Source organism: Anabrus simplex, chromosome 1, assembly GCF_040414725.1.
Source record: "Anabrus simplex isolate iqAnaSimp1 chromosome 1, ASM4041472v1, whole genome shotgun sequence".
Classification (NCBI taxonomy): Eukaryota; Metazoa; Arthropoda; class Insecta; order Orthoptera; family Tettigoniidae; genus Anabrus; species Anabrus simplex.
Genome location: NC_090265.1, coordinates 902,306,955 through 902,324,649, shown reverse-complemented (window position 1 = coordinate 902,324,649; position 17,695 = coordinate 902,306,955). Strand labels below are relative to the sequence as shown.

Sequence of the window (17,695 nt, the reverse complement as noted above, 5' to 3'; positions counted from 1 at the left end):
TGACGATTCATTTGTTTCACTTAGGGCTTATCCGGTGTACACGGTGGGAGAGACAGGTACCATGTACACCCCTGCTTCTGGGCAGTACTACTCTGGGAACACCACTGCAGTTACATATAGCCAGGTAAGTATTTTTACCTTATCTTGTAGGCTCGTTACAACCTATTAAAGAGCACAAAAACCTGGTCAGTACAGATTATAAGATTATCATTAGCCGGGCTGAATGGCTCAGACAGTTGAGGCGCTGGCCTTCTGTTGCCAGTGTGGCAGGTTCAATCCTGGCTTAGTCCAGTGGTATTTGAAGGGGTTCACATATGTCAGCCTGGTGTCGGTGGATTACTGGCACGCGAAAGAACTTCTGCAGGACTAAATTCCAGCACCTTGGCGTCTCAAAAAATCGTAAAAGTAGTTAGTGGAATGTAAAGCCAACATCATCATCCTTTCCCCTTATCCAGCTCCTGCCACCTCAGGGCATTTATAGCACTTACTGTCTTTCCTCTCTCCTTCCACCATTCCTCATCCATCAGTTTGTTCCAGTCCAGGTTTCTTCTTCTTGCACTCCTCTTTATTGAATTGATCCGCTTGCTCTAGGTCTCCCTCACGCTCTCTTTCTGTCAAACTTCATCTCCATCATCTGTTCTGGTATTCTTTCTTTCTCCATCCTCTGTACATGTCCAAACCATATTAATTTACTCCTCTCAATTCTCTCATTTAGATTTTCCAATCTCACATCTTTGTTTCTCAGTCTGTCTTTCCTTGGCTTTTCTGTACTGTAGTGGCAAAGAGAAAAGCAAGACCATGGTGATATCAAGAGGACAAAGACAAGAGAAAGGCGCTGTGAAATTTGGTGCTCAAAGCCTTGAAATTGTTGACAGTTTCAAATACCTAGGGAGTGAATCAATGCAGAATATTGTACAAGGCTGGACATGGAGATTAGCAAGAGGGTACAACAGGGCTATGCAATCTGTCAGAGTGTAAGAAACCTTGTCTGAAATAAGGAGGTACCAAGGAAGGGTAAAGAGATACTGGGATCGAGCCCTACTGTCAGCAGCCCTGAATATGGTTTTCCATGGTTTCTCATTTTCACATCAGGCAAATGCTGGGGATGTACTTTAATTAAGGCCACGGCTGATTCCTTTGCACTCCTAGGCCTTTCCTATCCCATCATCACCATTTAGACCTATCTGTATTATTGGTGCGACGTAAAGAAAGTTGTAAAAAGATAAAGAATAAAAGGAAGTGGAAAGAGATAATGTACAAAATGTATTATGCACTCATATTGACCTATGCAGCTAAAACCTGGACCAAGAAAAGTAGGGAGGAGAGTAGAATTCAAGCCATTGAATTAAAATACCTAAGAAGTATGATAGGAAAGACAAGGAAAGACAGATTTTGAAACAAAGATGTGAGAAAGGAGGTCGGAATGAAAAACCTAAGTGAAAAAAATTGATAGAATTGATAGGAGTAAACTAAGGTGGTTTGGACATGTAAACGGGATGGGGGGAGGAAAGATTACCAAAACAGACGATGGAGATTAAGTTCAAGGTAAAGAGAGTGAGAGGAAGACCTAGAACAAGGTGGATCGATTCAATAAAAAGGAGTGCAAGAAGAAGAAACCTGCACTGGGACAAAATGATGGAAGGAGAGAGGAAGGTGGAGAAGTTCCATAAGTGCTTCGACCTGGCAGGAGCTGGATAAGGGGAAAAGAGGAGGATGATGAAGAAAACATAAAGGTCCAATCATATTGTTTGCAGGAATGCTCTTTTAATTGTTACAGGATCAGATGATGCTTCACCTAGTCCAATTCTCTGAGTTCTGTTTCCTAGAAATGTGGCCACCCATTCAACCACTCTTTTGATTAGTCCAGTAGCCCTCATTTTCGTCAGCAGTCTCCCATGATGTGCCTTATCAATAGCCGTGGATAGGTCAATAGCGATACAGTCCATTTGACTGCCTGAATCAAAAAATATATGCTATATCTTGATGCCTTTGCTGGAAATACCTAGTGTTTACAGTGTAGTATGTCTTCTGGTATGGGCTAGAGCAATTTTGTTACTTTCATTGATCTGTCTCAGTCTTTCCTTGACTAGGTGTTCGTGTTGGTTCCATCACACTCATCTGCTTCATACGCACACAACATACCACACTACCAATTAATGCACAGTAGTGAATACATCCCTGTACGTAGGATCGGCATTAGGAAGGGCTTCCAGCTGTAAAACAGTGCCAAATCCACACAGGCGACACAATTCACAGCCCCATACCCGACCAGGCTGGAGTCGAAGAAGACATTTTTGATTGAATTGATACCAGGAGTTATCTGGCCAAGGGAGTACTTGGATCTTATTGTCACAAAGGATTTGTTTTAACTTTTTGGATGAGTGATGTGGTGCAAGATGTGTTGCTGAATGACACCATCACCATATGGAGAGTTTTTGTAACTCAGACACTACTCTTCTTCAAAGGATTTCTATGTATTGATCACTTTTCATCCTTTGACAGTACTTGCCTCTTGTGGATAAAACTTCCTTAAAACATCACTTTTTATGGATATTTAGGTGCTAGTTAAATATTGGTTTGTGATATGTTCTCTTTGTGACAAATGGAACACACTGACTAAAATATTCGAAATGGCTTTCATCAGAAAACACAACAGTCTTCCAGATTTCCCCGGTCCAGTCTTTATGGAGTTCAACCCATATCAATGACTTTTTGTGCATTACATCAGGCAGAACGTCTTTGCTCATCTACAAAGGTCGATCAGATATAAACAGGATTTTTGTTCCTGAACATTCGACCGCACCATATCATTTTATGGTACGTTTGCCTTTTCTGAAGTCTTCACGTCCTAGCGAACTCTTGTATCTATTGTAAACTGTTAATCTTTCCCATCATGTGTTGTTACCACTACGCAATCTTTCCTTATTCCGGTGGATGGCATCTAATGCGTTAACATAGTTCAAAGCATTTCTTTTCTGCCCCGCCTTGTTGGGTTATCTTTCTGGTTGGTTGTGAGGGGAGTTTTGACTTGAGATGATGGAAGGATTGGATTTCCAAGTCGCCTTTGTGGCATATAAAAGATATTTTAAGAGATTCAAGACGTCTTTGTACATATCTCGACCTTTCGAGAATGTTAATTGCTTATGTAATTGAGATATATATTTTTCTTTAATCTTCTCTTGGTTTTATTATTGCTTTGTTCTGTGCTCACCTTGTTTGGGTTAGAAAGGCTTCCCTCATTATGTGTGTTTCTAATTTATTTGTGTGTTAACTTTGATTTGACACGCTTCTTTCGGTATTTTTCTTTACCAATCTGGTACGTTTATTTAGAGAACAGAAGGTAACACGGATTCGCGCGCGTGCATGCGCGTGTGTGTGCGCGCGCGCGTGTGTGGTTTTTATTTTATTTTATATATATATATATATATATATTGTTTGCTGTGTGCCACAGAGACCTTTTACTCATGTCGCCTCATTAACATTCCACTTGTTTTGTATAATTCGTGTCCACTACATAGGCATGGTATGAATACAAGCTAACAATGCGATTGGCCTGTTTCTGTGTGTTTTGGTGTTGGAGACACTCCGTCTCTTAGTTGGACCACTTTCTGGTTCGTACTGTCTAAGCTTGAGAGCGGTTGTTTATTTTGTTATGTGCTGTGTGTTGAAATTCTTATATGTCCCTTTATTCGGTGACCTAACCCCTTGTTCTCTGCGTGAGCGTGGGTGGTTCTGACTCTTGGATCCGTGATACCTTTTGTGTCTAGTTTACTTATTAATTGTTCATTTCACATTGCCGTCATTGGCTTTCTTAATAATGTTATTTGTTTTACGTCCCACTAACTACTCTTTTTACGGTTTTCGGAGACGCCGAGGTGCTGGAATTTAGTCCCGCAGGAGTTCTTTTACGTGCCAGTAAATCTACTGACACGAGGCTGACGTATTTGAGCACCTTCAAATACCACTGGACTGAGCCAGGATTGAACCTGCCAAGTTGGGGTCAGAAGGCCAGCGCCTTAACCGTCTGAGCCACTCAGCCCGGCATTGGCTTTCTTTACCTGTTTTATAGCGTAATATGTTTTATTCTTTGCAGGATGGCTTTCCATTTTATCTATGTTGTTTGGCGTGAAACCATGGTAATTTCCCCTTTTCTCTTTGCTTTAATTTTATGAGCTCGGTGCACTCTTCCCTCTTCTCCCGTTTTAAGCTCTTTTACTTATTGATCTTGTATTCTTGGGGTATGTGGATTTTTAAAGTTGAGAGCTTTATGTCTTACCTTATGAATTTAAAGGGAGAATGTTATGATAAGGTGCTGTTACTCCCTAAACTTATGGCTGTTTAGACCTGACGTGCATAAAAAAAATTACTTTGTACCCACCTAAATTTATGTTCTTCATTTAATGATGGTGGATGCCAAGCCCTTGTACCTAACTTTTCATCATGTCTTTTATGAAGGTAAGCGAGTGTGAAGGTGCGAGAAACTGTGAATCTTGTGTATTTTGATTATGGGCCAGGTATGATTAATATAATCTATTTGATTTTGGCCCCTCTGTTTCGCCTATGCATCCTTTTTTTTGATTTTCTTTTCATAATAAATTTATGTTCTTGCCCCTATTCCTGTTATATTTTTATTTATTTGTGTCTCTTATATGTGTGTTATCTGTAAGAGGTCCGGGTCCAGTTCCTGGCAGTCTTTGCTAGTTTTGACCAAATCCACCGCACTGGGTCTTCGTCGTGTTTATAGTGTCAGTTCAACATCAACAGTTGGTAGGACTGGCCCTGCGCTTCTGCTATGCTTAGGTGGTACCGTTAGGAGTGGGGAGAGCGTGCTGTTAGATATTTTCTGCCGTTTTGTCAGTAATGCTCACGTTGTCAGAGCAACAGGTGCACCCCCCCACTGCGCAACACATAATTATAACATTTCTTGCTAGTGAAGGAGTTACAATGGTTGAAATTTGCCAGAGATTGACTGCACAGTTCGGTGATTGGCAAGGACGCATGTGTTTGCCTGGCATAAAAAGTTCAAGGAAGGACGAGAACATATAGAAAATCAGCAACATAATCGCTGTCCTCAGACGAGCATTACAAACGGAGACATTCGTGTGGTTAAAGACATTATTGATGATGATATCACAAACGATCTACAGTTCCGTAAAGTGTGTTCCAGACAGGTCCCTCACCGTTTGACCGAAAATCTGAAGTTGAGACGTTTGGAGGTCTGTCAGAGGCTTACAGCAAGTTTTGTGAAAGAAGGTGATGCATTTTTGAGTCGGATCATCACCTGCGATGAAACATGGGTCCACCACTCCGCTCCCGAATCCAAACAAGCCAGTGAGCTGTGGCGGAGGAAAGGGGAGGCAGCACCAGTGAAAGTCAAGACTCGACTTTCAGCTGGCAAGGTTCTTTCAACCGGTTTTTTCGATTGGCGAGGCATTTTGCTGATTGATTTTTGCATGAGCGACACACAATCAGTGCTGCTTACTACTGTGAGCTGTTGAACAAGGCGAGGGTTGCATATCGCCACAAAAGTCTAGACCAACCGATTCGACAGGTCATCCTCCTCCATGACAATGCACAGCCCCATACTGCAGCTCTTTTAACTGTCTCCAGGCTACAGGAAATGCACTGGACTACACTTGATCATCTTCCTTACAGCCCGGACTTATCTCCCTGTGATTTCCATTTGTTCGGACTGCTTAAAGAAGCTCTAGGAGGGCAACGATTTGAAGATGATGAGAGTGTGGAAGATGAGAGTGTGGAGGACTTACTGTGCAACTAACTGGTGACACGACCCTGGTATTTTTTTTTACAATGAGGGCATCAAAAAGCTGCCCATACGCTGAGAAAAAATGTGTTTCCAAAGCAGGAAACTATGTGGGAAAAAAATTGTAATTGCCTTGTGTTTTTCAATAAATGAATTTAATAAAAAAATAAAATCTCGTTTGTATTTTATCTCTCCTTGTAAATACTCTTCTTCCAGCCTCTAACTATTGTAATATGAACATTTCACCCACTCTGATTTAAATCTCTGTTTAGGTCAACAGCAGGAAGTCTTGGATTTATTTTACTCTTCTGAACAAGTAAACAGTCATGTTCTAGTGTTGTTTTGCGCCAGTGCATAAACTGCAATACTGTGGTACCATTCGATAAAATTTTGTAATTTGTTCATAGGACCAGACCTTATTGATGTTTACTACTAAGAAAAGGAGAAACAGTATGATGCCTGATTCTGGTATTTGCACATGGATGACTGATTTCAGTTATCCTTCAGCGTTAAAAACAACTGGTTTTTGGAATTGCTTCAAAATCAAATTTACTGCAGCTAAACCATCACATTATGAAGCAGTTTGTCTTTGTGCCATAGAGGTCATCATTATCAAGTGTATTCCGCCTTGTGATGGATCTGTCCTTGCAATGAGTCTTTTCCAAGTAAATCTATTTTGAGCTGTCCTTTTAACCTTTTCTTAGTTATTTGGGCAAGTTTGAGTGAAGAACATCTTCATAGTTGTGTTTCTTGGCCTTTCATGTATGTGTTTTCCAGGTATTTTACCCACTAGTATATCAATATCAGGTCACCATGTTTCAATCTGTGCCCCAGCCATGATGATCTCTTCTGGATCGGATTGATCAGTTGTCATTCCTCTCTAAGTTGATCCAGCACATCTGTATTGATCATCCTTTGTACCCAGCTTATTTTCTGATGACTCCAGTTCTACACACATCAAAGGCTTCTAATTTCTTAATGTTGCCTTAAGTCCAGGTTTCATAACGGTACATCTCAACCGGCCATAGTCTCTACAAGTTGATATCTTAGGCTAGGGACATGGTTTGCTAACATATCAGAGACTCGTTTTTTCATGAAATGCCTGCTTAGTCACAGCTATATAACTTCTGATTTCAATTTCACTCCAAAGATCTTTTGTTATTTCAGTTGAAATGATTTCAAAATGCATTCCAGCCAGTATGTATTCTGCAATACTGTGGTACCATTCGATAAAATTTTATTATTTGTTCACAGAACTAGACCTCATTGATGTTAACTTCTGAAATAAGGAAAAAGAGTATGATGCCTGATTCTGGTATTTGTACATGGATGACTGTGATATCAGTTATTTATAGAAGTTAATTTCTTTCGGTTTTTAATAGGTAGCAAACAGCTTGGCACAAGGTACCACGTCAGGTCAGCTGTTGGCACAAGGAAATGGTACCTATCTTATACAGCAGCAAGGAGTAGACCCAGATGCAGCACATACTCTCATCACTGCTGCTCAGCGTTCCAGTCCTCAGACTGTCACTGCAGTAAGTATCCCTGAAATCACCTTGAGTGAGGCCTTCAAAATAGAATTCTTAAGTAACGTGCAATTTATGAAAATTCTACTGTGACTGAATAATATGCAGAATGGCATTTTATGGAATATACCTAAACAAACGGCCCGAAGAGTGGGTAGTATGCAGTATTATCCGTATTATCTCCGTAGCTACTCTCCATAGAGTTAGTTTTTGGCTCTTGGATTGTACTTGTACTTTCAGGCGACTGCCACTGATGTCCCGTAATTTTTACTGTATCATATTTTAAATCAATTTTCTCATGTGCAAATTTTTAGTAAAAGTAACGGTGAGAGATATGTAGAGATTAATGTATTAAGGCCCGTCAAGCTAAACTTTTTTGGACAGCTTATAGCCAAGATTCTCACTTGCCCTTATCCTAAACTTAAATACCAATTTTCATGAAAATCCCTCTTGTCGATTTTCCTGTGCTGCTTTAACAGACAAAAATTAAAATTAACCCAACATAGGCTGTTATTTGTCCGTCCATTGTAAAAACTAGGTACTGTAACAGGTTGATATTAAAAAAGTACAAACAGAAAGACAATTTTATATATAGAAACATGAATAGGAATACATGATATTCTTGTTCATGTTCCTATCTTTCTATATATGTTGTGGTTTGCCATTTGTTTCTTTCCATTACTTTTGTCATATGCTGTGCGAGGAAGAACTGTTTTGAAATGCTATTGTGTCAGATATCTTCTATATTACTCAAAACCAATCAGGTGGGTGGGTTGTGTACTACAGTAAAATTCTTGTAACACAGGTTTGTTTAAGATCAAACGATCAAGATGAACAAATCATTGTATATACCAAGGGCTGTGCCTGATGTGTATTGTACAAGGCACAAGAATCCCAGATGATATCATACTTCACCATTCCATTAAGTAATACAGTAGAAGTCCGCTATAGCGAGTACGGCATATAACAAGAACCCCGTTATAACGGTAACTTTTGTCCGTCCCTTCAAAATTCCTATATTAAACTGTGTATTATCCTATGGTTACAGCGAGAGCCCTATCACTGACGCATCCGTTATTTCGAGCGATTATGCGCACTCAATTTTTTCCGTTGCCGATATTTATGCACCCAGTCATTATACTGCATGCGATCGATCATCTTCGGTACTGTATCGTTTTCTCGTTATGCCCACCAGTGAGCTCTCTAGTCGACATTCGAAGGCAATGTCGGAGTCGATTAGTAATAGGCTCTACCCGTCGACTGCTTTTCCGCAAGGAAAATGAAAGAGGAGAACATGTTTTCGTAATAAATGCGTAAATAACGTGTCCGATAGCCGTTGTTAACTCATTAAAGATAAGCGCTGAATAATCGATCGTTTAATTTTAAAGCTGAATACCGCAATTTCATAAGAATGAGATAGGTCTACACCTCAAGATGTGGCGGAGTGCGTCGTTGATTACGAGGTTAGTTTATATTTTCTCGCGTCCGTTAAATTTTGGAAAGCTATTCCATGTCAATTTTTAGCCAGGAGGTTAGCATTTCTCTACATGCGTTTCTAATAGGTTTTCATGATGCATAAATGCGGTTAGGTTAGGTGATGCAGTTTGACGAAGTAAACTGAAATGTTCTCAAAATCTCATGTGAAAAATCAAGCAAGGGTCGCTTTGCATTCGTGGCCTGATAGTAATGAATACCACTGGCAACTACGGTACCGCAGTAACCACACCGGTTTTAACCCCCCCCCCACGTGCGCACACAAAACTCGTTGACAATAAACGACCGTCTCTTTATCATACATAACTAGTCGCGGCGACTGGTTGTACAGTGCCTTTGTGTAACGAAATAGTGAAGAGAGAATGGCATTCTATTATCCTCTACAAAAACCTTTCTCAAATCTGCAGAATGGCATCAAAACAGCGAGACTTCAAATTCTTACAAAGGCCACGCCTACTCAGTAGCAGAGTTATAATGTGCCTGCTGTACCTGACACTTAGTAAAATTAAGTTTTATAGACAGCAGGAATATTTTCGAGATGAATCGTCATATTGTAAAGATACGTGGAATAGGTATTGCCGGCAAATTTTCAAGGGGCTATCGTCGATATTATGATGCCAATTTTAAGTTAATGACTATTAAAACACTAGGAAATGTATAATAATAATAATAATAATGCAGCCGCAACAAAATACGGCATACGCCTAATTAAAGCCAATATTCGGCGTTACCGTGAAGACAAAGATAGCTTAAAAATGCGTACTGCACAAAAAATGCATTCAGTGGCCCGCAACTAGGACGCTTTAAAGAAGTCGAAGATGAAGATGTGAAGTACGTGCACAAAAATGCAAGGGTAGAATTTCCATACCGCGGTGCAATAAACTCGTTCGTTGACTTTCAAAGTCCGCGATTAAGACCTATACATTGCTAGCCGCTGAAGTTGACCGAATCCGGCAAGCAAGACGTGCGTGTAGTGCCTGAGTGAAAATAACAGTTTTACAGTAAGCAAGAATATTTTTCTGATGGATCGTCGTATTGTAGAGATGCGTGGAATGTGTATTACCGGCAAACTTTCAATGAGTTCCCTTTGATATCATGATGCCAATTTTAAGTTAATGGTTATTAAACCCGTTGAATTAAAGCATAATTGTTCGGCTGAAAAAAAAAAAAAAGGGCATAACTAAAGCCAATGCTCGGCGTCTACAAATAGTCAAAAATGCGTACTGTATAAGAAAGACATTCATATGATTTTACAAAGCACTTTTTAAGCCTGATTAATACTTTTTGAAGGAAAAAGTGGGAGTCGTCTTGGATTCGGAGAAATGCGGTAATATATATTTTTCAGAATGAAATTAAAGACACACCTTCACGTGGTATCGGATTTCGAAAAACACAAACAAGTGAGCTGAAGTGTGTATATTATCCGCGAAAACGCAAGTTTTGAAGAAACTGATTGCCATTTCGTACTGATTATAATGTGCATGCGGGTTTTCCCGACTTTTACAAAAAATCGGATATAACAACAATCTGCTATAGCGAGTAATTTTTTCGCAGTTATGAATTATCGCTATAACGGACTTCTACTGTATTGTTTTAACTAGTCAATTCCTAGAATAGTGCTTCCTCTCTTTTTTTGGGCGCTATTTGCTTTACATCGCACTGACACAGATAGGTCTTATGGCGACGATGAGACAGGAAAGGCCTAGGAATAGGAAGGAAGCGGCCGTGGCCTTAATTTTTAGGTACAGCCCCAGCATTTGCCTGGTGTGAAAGTAGGAAACCATGGAAAACCGTCTTCAGGGCTACCGACAGCAGGGTTCAAACCCACTATCTCCCGGATTTAAGCTCACAGCTACAAGGCCCTAACTGCATGGCTAACTCGCCCGGTTCTTCTCTTCTTATTCTGTCTGGGGAAGGGTCCAGTACCTTGATCATATAATTTACAGAATTTTTTCCCACAGGAGTGCTTTAATGTGCAAGTAAATCTATCGACACAAGGCTGACATATTTGAGCATCTTCAAATACCACCGGACTGAGCCAGGATTAAACCTGCTAAGGTGGACTCAGAAGGCCAGTTCTATATCATCTGAGCTACTCAGCCCAGTGCCAACACTGTTTTGGACGTCCATGTGGGCAGTGTCTATCAATTTCAAAGTGTTGAGCAAGATTAGAGACTGTTCCAAGTGCAGCATGGGTGTGATGTCCATGTGCTGGTGAACAGTGTTGTTCTTAACGTGATCCAATGACCAATGAAGTATTCACATTTCCATGCTATGGTTATTGGCATTCAGTGGATTTGTCATATGGTCGAAATTCAACCTTGTATAAAGCAACAGGACGTACTACCATGCCATTGTAGCCAAACATCTCCCAAAATAACAACACGACAGCATTTGATTACTACAACACAAGAAAAAAATAGATAACTTATTGTGCTATAGCATGAAAATCATCCAAAGTTAAGGAGTACCAATCTTACAGAATGCCCATGAACAAGTCATGAATAAAATTAAGAAAAGAATTTAATGAACTGACCAAGTTACATACAAGTTCTACTGGTCTCTGAAATTATTTTGGACTTGATACATACTACGAAGGGCATACTATATTGTTTTACACTTTATTTTTTTCTACCCAAATGAAGTACATTACACATTAGTTGTCACGTCTTCTTTCTCAACATAATCTCCTTGAACTGCATGCACTTTTGCCATCGATGTGTCAGTCTCTCTAGACCTTCCTGAAACCATTCTTTTGGAGTGCTGCGTACCTATGCCTTGACAGCTGTGTCCAGTTCTGCAAAATCGACAAAACGGCAACCAAGCAGAGGTTTCTTCATTCCCGAACAGGTGATAATCACTTGGTGAGAAAGTCGGGAGAGTATGGTGGGTGTGGCAGCACCGTGAACCCCAATTGATCAATGGCAGCGGTGGTGTCTCAGTTAGTCTGTGGCTGGGCATTGTCATGTTGCAGAAGCGCATCTTTAGCTAGCCCATTTTCCTGGCCGCTTAGTTTGAATGGCACGACATAAGCGCTTAAAGGTTGCCACATATGCTGCACTGTTAATCATGGCCCCAAATTCTAGCCAGTCCATGAGAATGATGCCCTTAGTGTCCCAGAACACTGTTGCCATTCGCTTGCCAACTGATGGCATTGTTCGACATTTCTTTGGCGGTGGACTGCCCCTATGCTTCCATTGCATCAATTGTTGTTTCGTTTGTGGCTCATGGTAATGGAGCCATGTCTCATCACCAGTCACAAGCCTAGCCATCAAGTTACCCATATCTTGATCATGGTGTTGCAAAAGTTCTCTGCACACGTCCACACACACCTCTGCTTTTTGTCTGCAGAAAAGAGTCTAGGCACCCACGTGGGTGACACCTTCCCCAACTGTAAGTGGCCGTGCACGATTCGCTGCAGGGTGTTTCGGCTAATTCCTGTGGCTGCCTCCATTTCCGTAAATGTGATGCATTTGTTTCCTTGGATGGCCTGTTCATCTAGGGCATTCTTGGCTGGTGTTGACACTGTCACATTCATTCCAGAACTGGTTCCCTTGTCCACTGATGTGTGCCCTGTTTTCGAACCTTCCACCCAGTTGTAAACTGTTTTCCGTGACGGCGGATTTTCTCCACAGACTGCCACCAAGCGCCGATGAATTTCTGCAGTGGTCACACCTTCTTTCCATAGGAACCAAGCCGTATAGCGTTGTCCCTGACAGTTGCTTTTCATATTGTCTCTTCCTACGCGGACAGTGTTGTTATGAAATGGCTATGACGAGTGCATTCGTTGGCCCCTGTGTGTGTGCTGCTACCAAACGGTGGAACAAGACACTAGTTACACATCACCACCTTCAAAAGTGAAATGTGAACTACTGTATACCTGGTTGTACAAAAAATAAAGTGTAAAACAATATAGTACGCCCCTCGTACTATGGAACCTTAAGTTGTTTTTTTTTTTTTGCTAGTTGTTTTACGTCGCACCGACACAGATAGGTCTTACTGCGACGATGGGACAGGAAAGGGCTAGGAGTGGGAAGGAAGCGGCCGTGGCCTTAATTAAGGTACAGCCCCAGCATTTGCCTGGTGTGAAAATGGGAAACCACGGAAAATGATAATTGAACCAAACAATTAGATGTTTGATGATTTGCTTAATTAAATACAGTAGAAGTCCGTTATAGCGAGATTTCATAACAGCAAAAAATTTATTCGCTATAACGGATTGTCGTTATATCCGATTTTGTATAGAAGTCGAAAAACCCATCATGCACATTAAAATCGGTATGAAACGGCAATCAGTTTGTTCAAAACTTGTGTTTCCGCAGATGATATCCACACTACGGCTTACTTGTTTGTTATTTTTCGTAATCCGATACTACATGAAAGTGTATGTTTAATTTCATTCTGAAAAAAATATAGTACCGTATTTCTCCGAATCCAAGATGAACCCCAATTTTTCCTTCAAAAAATTTAAATGAGGCTCAAAAAGAAGTTTGTAAAATCATATGAATGCCTTGTTGTACATTAGGCCTACGCATTTTTAGACGCCGGACATTGACTTTCGTCACGCCGTTTTTTTTTTTTTTTTTTGGCTGCACAATTATTCTTTATTTTCGTGGGTTTAAGGACCATTAACTTAACATTTGCATCATAATACCGAAAAGAACTCGTTGAAAATTTTCCGGCAATACCTATTCCATGCGTCTCAACAATACAACGATCCATCAGGAAATTATTCTTGCTGTCTATAAAACTGTTATTTTTACGCAGTGTCAGATATAACCGGCTACCGCTACACGCACGTCTCGCTTGTCGGGCCAAATTCAGCAGCTAGCGATGTATAGGCCTAATCGTGAACGTTGAAAGTCAACGAACAAGTTTATTGCGCCACGGTATGGCCCTTGCGTTTTTCGTGCATATACCTCACAATTTCATCTTCGACTTCTTTAAAGCATGCTTGTTGCGGACCACTGAATGCATTTTTTTGTACAGTACACATTTTTTTAGCTCTTTGTCTTCACGCTAACGCCAAATACTGGCTTTAGTTAGGCCTATGCCGTATTTTCTTGCGGCTGCACAATTATTTTACATTTTCGAGTGTTTAATAAACATAAAATTAGCATCATAATATCGACTAGAACCCGTTGAAAATTTGCCGGCAATACCTTTTCCACGAATCTTTACAATACGACTATCCATCACGAAAATATTCCTGCTGTCTATAAACCTTAATTTTACTAAGCGTCAAGTACAATAGACGTGTTATGACTCTGCCACTGAGTAGCCATGGCTTTTCTAAGAATTCGAAGGGTCGCATGTTTTGATGCCATTCTGTAAGTTTGAGAAACACACAGGCACTGCACAACCGATTGTCGCAGCTAGCGATGTGTAGTAAAGAGGCGGTCGTTTATTGTCAACGAGTTCTGTGCGCGTGTGAAAAGAAGCAGCGTGGTTACCGCGGTAGTTGCCAGTGGTATCAATTAACTTACTGTTAGGCCACGAATGCAACAACCCTTGAGTTTTCGCATGAGATTCTGAGAAAAAAAGTCTTGGATTCGGAAAAATACGGTATCACTCCAGAGATTTCTGTGGCAAACACCTCAGCTTTCTTCTTCAAACAGCGTCACCTAACCTAACCGTATATGTAGCCTATCATGAAAACATACTTGAAACGCATGTAGAGAAATAACCTCCACGCGAAAAATTTACATGTAAATAGCCGTAACTAGACGCGAGAAGATATGAAATGTCCTCTGAAATCAGTGCTGTACTCTGCCATATCTTAAGGTGTATCACATTCTTACTTAATTTCCGTATATTACTTTAAAATGAAGATATCGTTTACTTCGGTCTTTATTTTTAACGAGTTAACAACTGCTATCGGCCACGTTATTTATGCATTTATTACGAAAACGTGTTATCCTCTTTCATTTCGAATTTTCTTTAGAGAACAGCAGTCGATGGGTGTTACTAATCAACTCCAACATTGCCTTTGAATGTCAACGAGAGAGATCGCAAATGCACAAAGTGAGAAAACTATACCGTACCGAAGATGATCGATCGCATTTTGTTGCAAACGTTTTTCTTATTCAAACAGTGCCACGTATTCTAACTTAACCGTACTTACGTATGATGAAAACACACTTCAAGCGCCAGTAGAGAAACTATAACTTTCTCGCTACAAATTTTCATAATAGCCTTTCCGTAATTTAACCAGACACGACAAAATATAAACTAACCTCTGAAATCAATTAAGCACTCTGCCATATCTCGAGGTTTATCCCATTCTTACTTAATTGCAGTATTTAGCCTCAAAATTAAGCGGTTGTTTAGTCAGCCTTAATTTTTAACGAGTTAACAACCGTTATCGGACACGTTATTTACGCATTTATTACGAAAATATGTTCTCTTTCATTTCGAATTTTCTTTACGGAACAGCTGTCGGTGGGTATTACTAATCGACTCCGACATCGCCTTCGAATGTAGACGAGATAAATTGCTAGTGCACATAGCGAGGAAACGATGCCGAAGGTAATCTATTGCATGCAATATCATCGCTGGGGTGTATCAATATTGGTAACGGAAAAAATCGTGCACGCTTAATCGCTCGTAATAACGGATGCGCCAGTTATAGGGTTCTCGCTGTAACCGAAGAACGATACACAGTTTAATATAGGAATTTTGAAGGGACAGAAAAAAGTCGTCACTATAACAGAGTTCTCGTTATATGCTGTACTCGCTATAGCGGACTTCTACTGTAATTTGTACCACACCCATAATGGGTTTTCTAGGTTTTAACGCCTTTCTTATTAAAAGGATGAAGAGAAGAATAATGAACTGACTAAAATTAAGATTCTCCTTGAAATCTATTACTGAACCTATGTTTAGTGAAACCAGACGGAAAGCAGAACTTGAACAGTTATATGAAATTAAATGGAGAGGTAAATTAGAAAATGAATAAAATACTAAATAAATAAATAAATAAATAAATAAATAAATAAAATGTTCCCTCTAGGAAAATAGAACAAATAAAATAACTTCACCAAGAACAGCCCCCAATGAACATAGAAGGTAACTCGACATGATCAGTGTCGGCTCAACACCAAAACAAAATCCAACCCGTCAACAAAGGAGGGCCTGTCCCAGCAACTAGACTTGCCAAAAACAAGAGAAAACAAACAGAAGAAGTAAGGTTAAGAAATTTAATCTCAACAAATGAAACAAATTAAATTACACAAGGATAATAACCACAAACACAGAAAAGAACTAAATAGCTTACCCATAAACATCTGAAACAATACGGGCTGAATTAACCATGTACCTATTACTTCATCAATACGAAATATAAATTATCATGGTGATGATGATTACAAATTTTTTTTATATTTCAATTATATTACGACTGAAAACATTTTACATGGGTGAATTTTACGTATTACTTTCAAGTAAACACCAAATTTCATAATTCTTAATATGTTAAGATAATCTGCCTTTAGAAAGTCCTAAAAATTGCTGCCAACATTTGATCACTCACATTCAAGATGCCGGACGCTTTTAAAACATCTTGAAGATGCCATAGAAGTGAATTCATTTAATTTCCACAGATTTTTTCAAATATAATACGAGGTAGTCTTTCGCGCCGCCAAAATTTCTTGGAATAAAGCCCAACACAAGATGGTACTCACTTGAAATCTTCAGGAGAGGTGTTTCAAAACTCAGGATTGAAACCATAGAGTACAGTACCTTATACCTTCATAATATACTCCTGGGATAGTGAGTTACAGATAATTCTTGGTTGAGGTTAAAAAAAATTTTAAAAATAAAAAACCGCATGCGCACACGCATACATGCAATGATGAACAGCTACCGCATCACAATGGTTTTTGTTGCACAAATTGTGCACACTCCATTCTTAATGTTGAGATACACAGTGTGCTGCTAGATGTTTCAATCCTTCAAGAGTTTGCCAAGCCAAGTGATCACAGCTCTCGGAGTCACCAATTGCATTGCTCTCCGTTTAAAACAAAAGACAGTTGAAATCTGGAAAACCAGTCAACACATTTTTAATAATATCAGGCCCTTCGACTATCTCATAATGTGACACGGTTTTCAAAGTTTACAAGAACAAGTCCACACTACTTTCATTGCTCCATAAATAAACAGACATGAATTTACAATTATTTTTTACAATTTGCTTTACGGTTGCACCGACACAGATAGGTCCTATGGCGACGATGGGACAGGAACGGGCTAGGCAGACATGAGTTTCTATGCCCCGTAAGGACTAGTCCCGAAATAATTGTCACGCTACGTTGTATATTTTGGACTTCAGATGTGTTGACATTCTTCTATTGCACAGCATGCCTGCGACTTCCTCTGTGTCATACATGCAGCTCACTGAACCCACCATCATTCTATAGGCAAGTCCCGAGATATTGAAAGCTTTGCGGTCTTCAATAAGGTCCATCAACTTGGATGCAACTGTTCCCAGGTGTTTGGACTTCTACTTATTCATTCTAAGACTATGCACTGAAAGACATTTGTTCCAATTTTCAACTTGATGCTGCAGTTCTCTTCTGGTAGTATCTGCAAGTGTGACATCATCTGCATATAAGAGAGTCCAAGGGATGCTCCTTTGCAGGTCTCGTGTGATTGTGTCCATCATAAGGGTGAAGAACAATAGGGACAGTGTGGAGCCCTGATGGACACTGACTGTCACTGGAAGTTTCTCCAATGTTCGGACAGCGCATTGTACACAACTTGTGGTGTTTGTGTCTAACAACTTAATTCAGTTGATTAGCATCTCTGGTACATCATGGTCACGAAGTGCATATCAGATAACTTGGTGTGGTACATGGTCAAAAGCCTTTTCAAGATCATGGAGGAACTATGCAATAACTGTTCTTTCTCTCTT

The 17,695-nt window shown here is 40.0% G+C and overlaps 1 protein-coding gene across 5 annotated transcripts in view; it reads left to right on the top strand.

The window, feature by feature from the left end:
• The window catches only part of Rfx (regulatory transcription factor Rfx), a 560,573-nt gene that overhangs the window by 368,650 nt on the left and 174,228 nt on the right, over window positions 1–17,695 (top strand). For all 5 annotated transcript variants that reach the window (XM_067136615.2, XM_067136614.2, XM_067136617.2 and 2 more), the window contains 2 exons: window positions 25–124; window positions 7,147–7,299. In XM_067136615.2, the coding sequence (XP_066992716.1) occupies window positions 25–124; window positions 7,147–7,299 (253 nt within the window). The remainder of the gene's footprint in view (window positions 1–24; window positions 125–7,146; window positions 7,300–17,695) is intronic.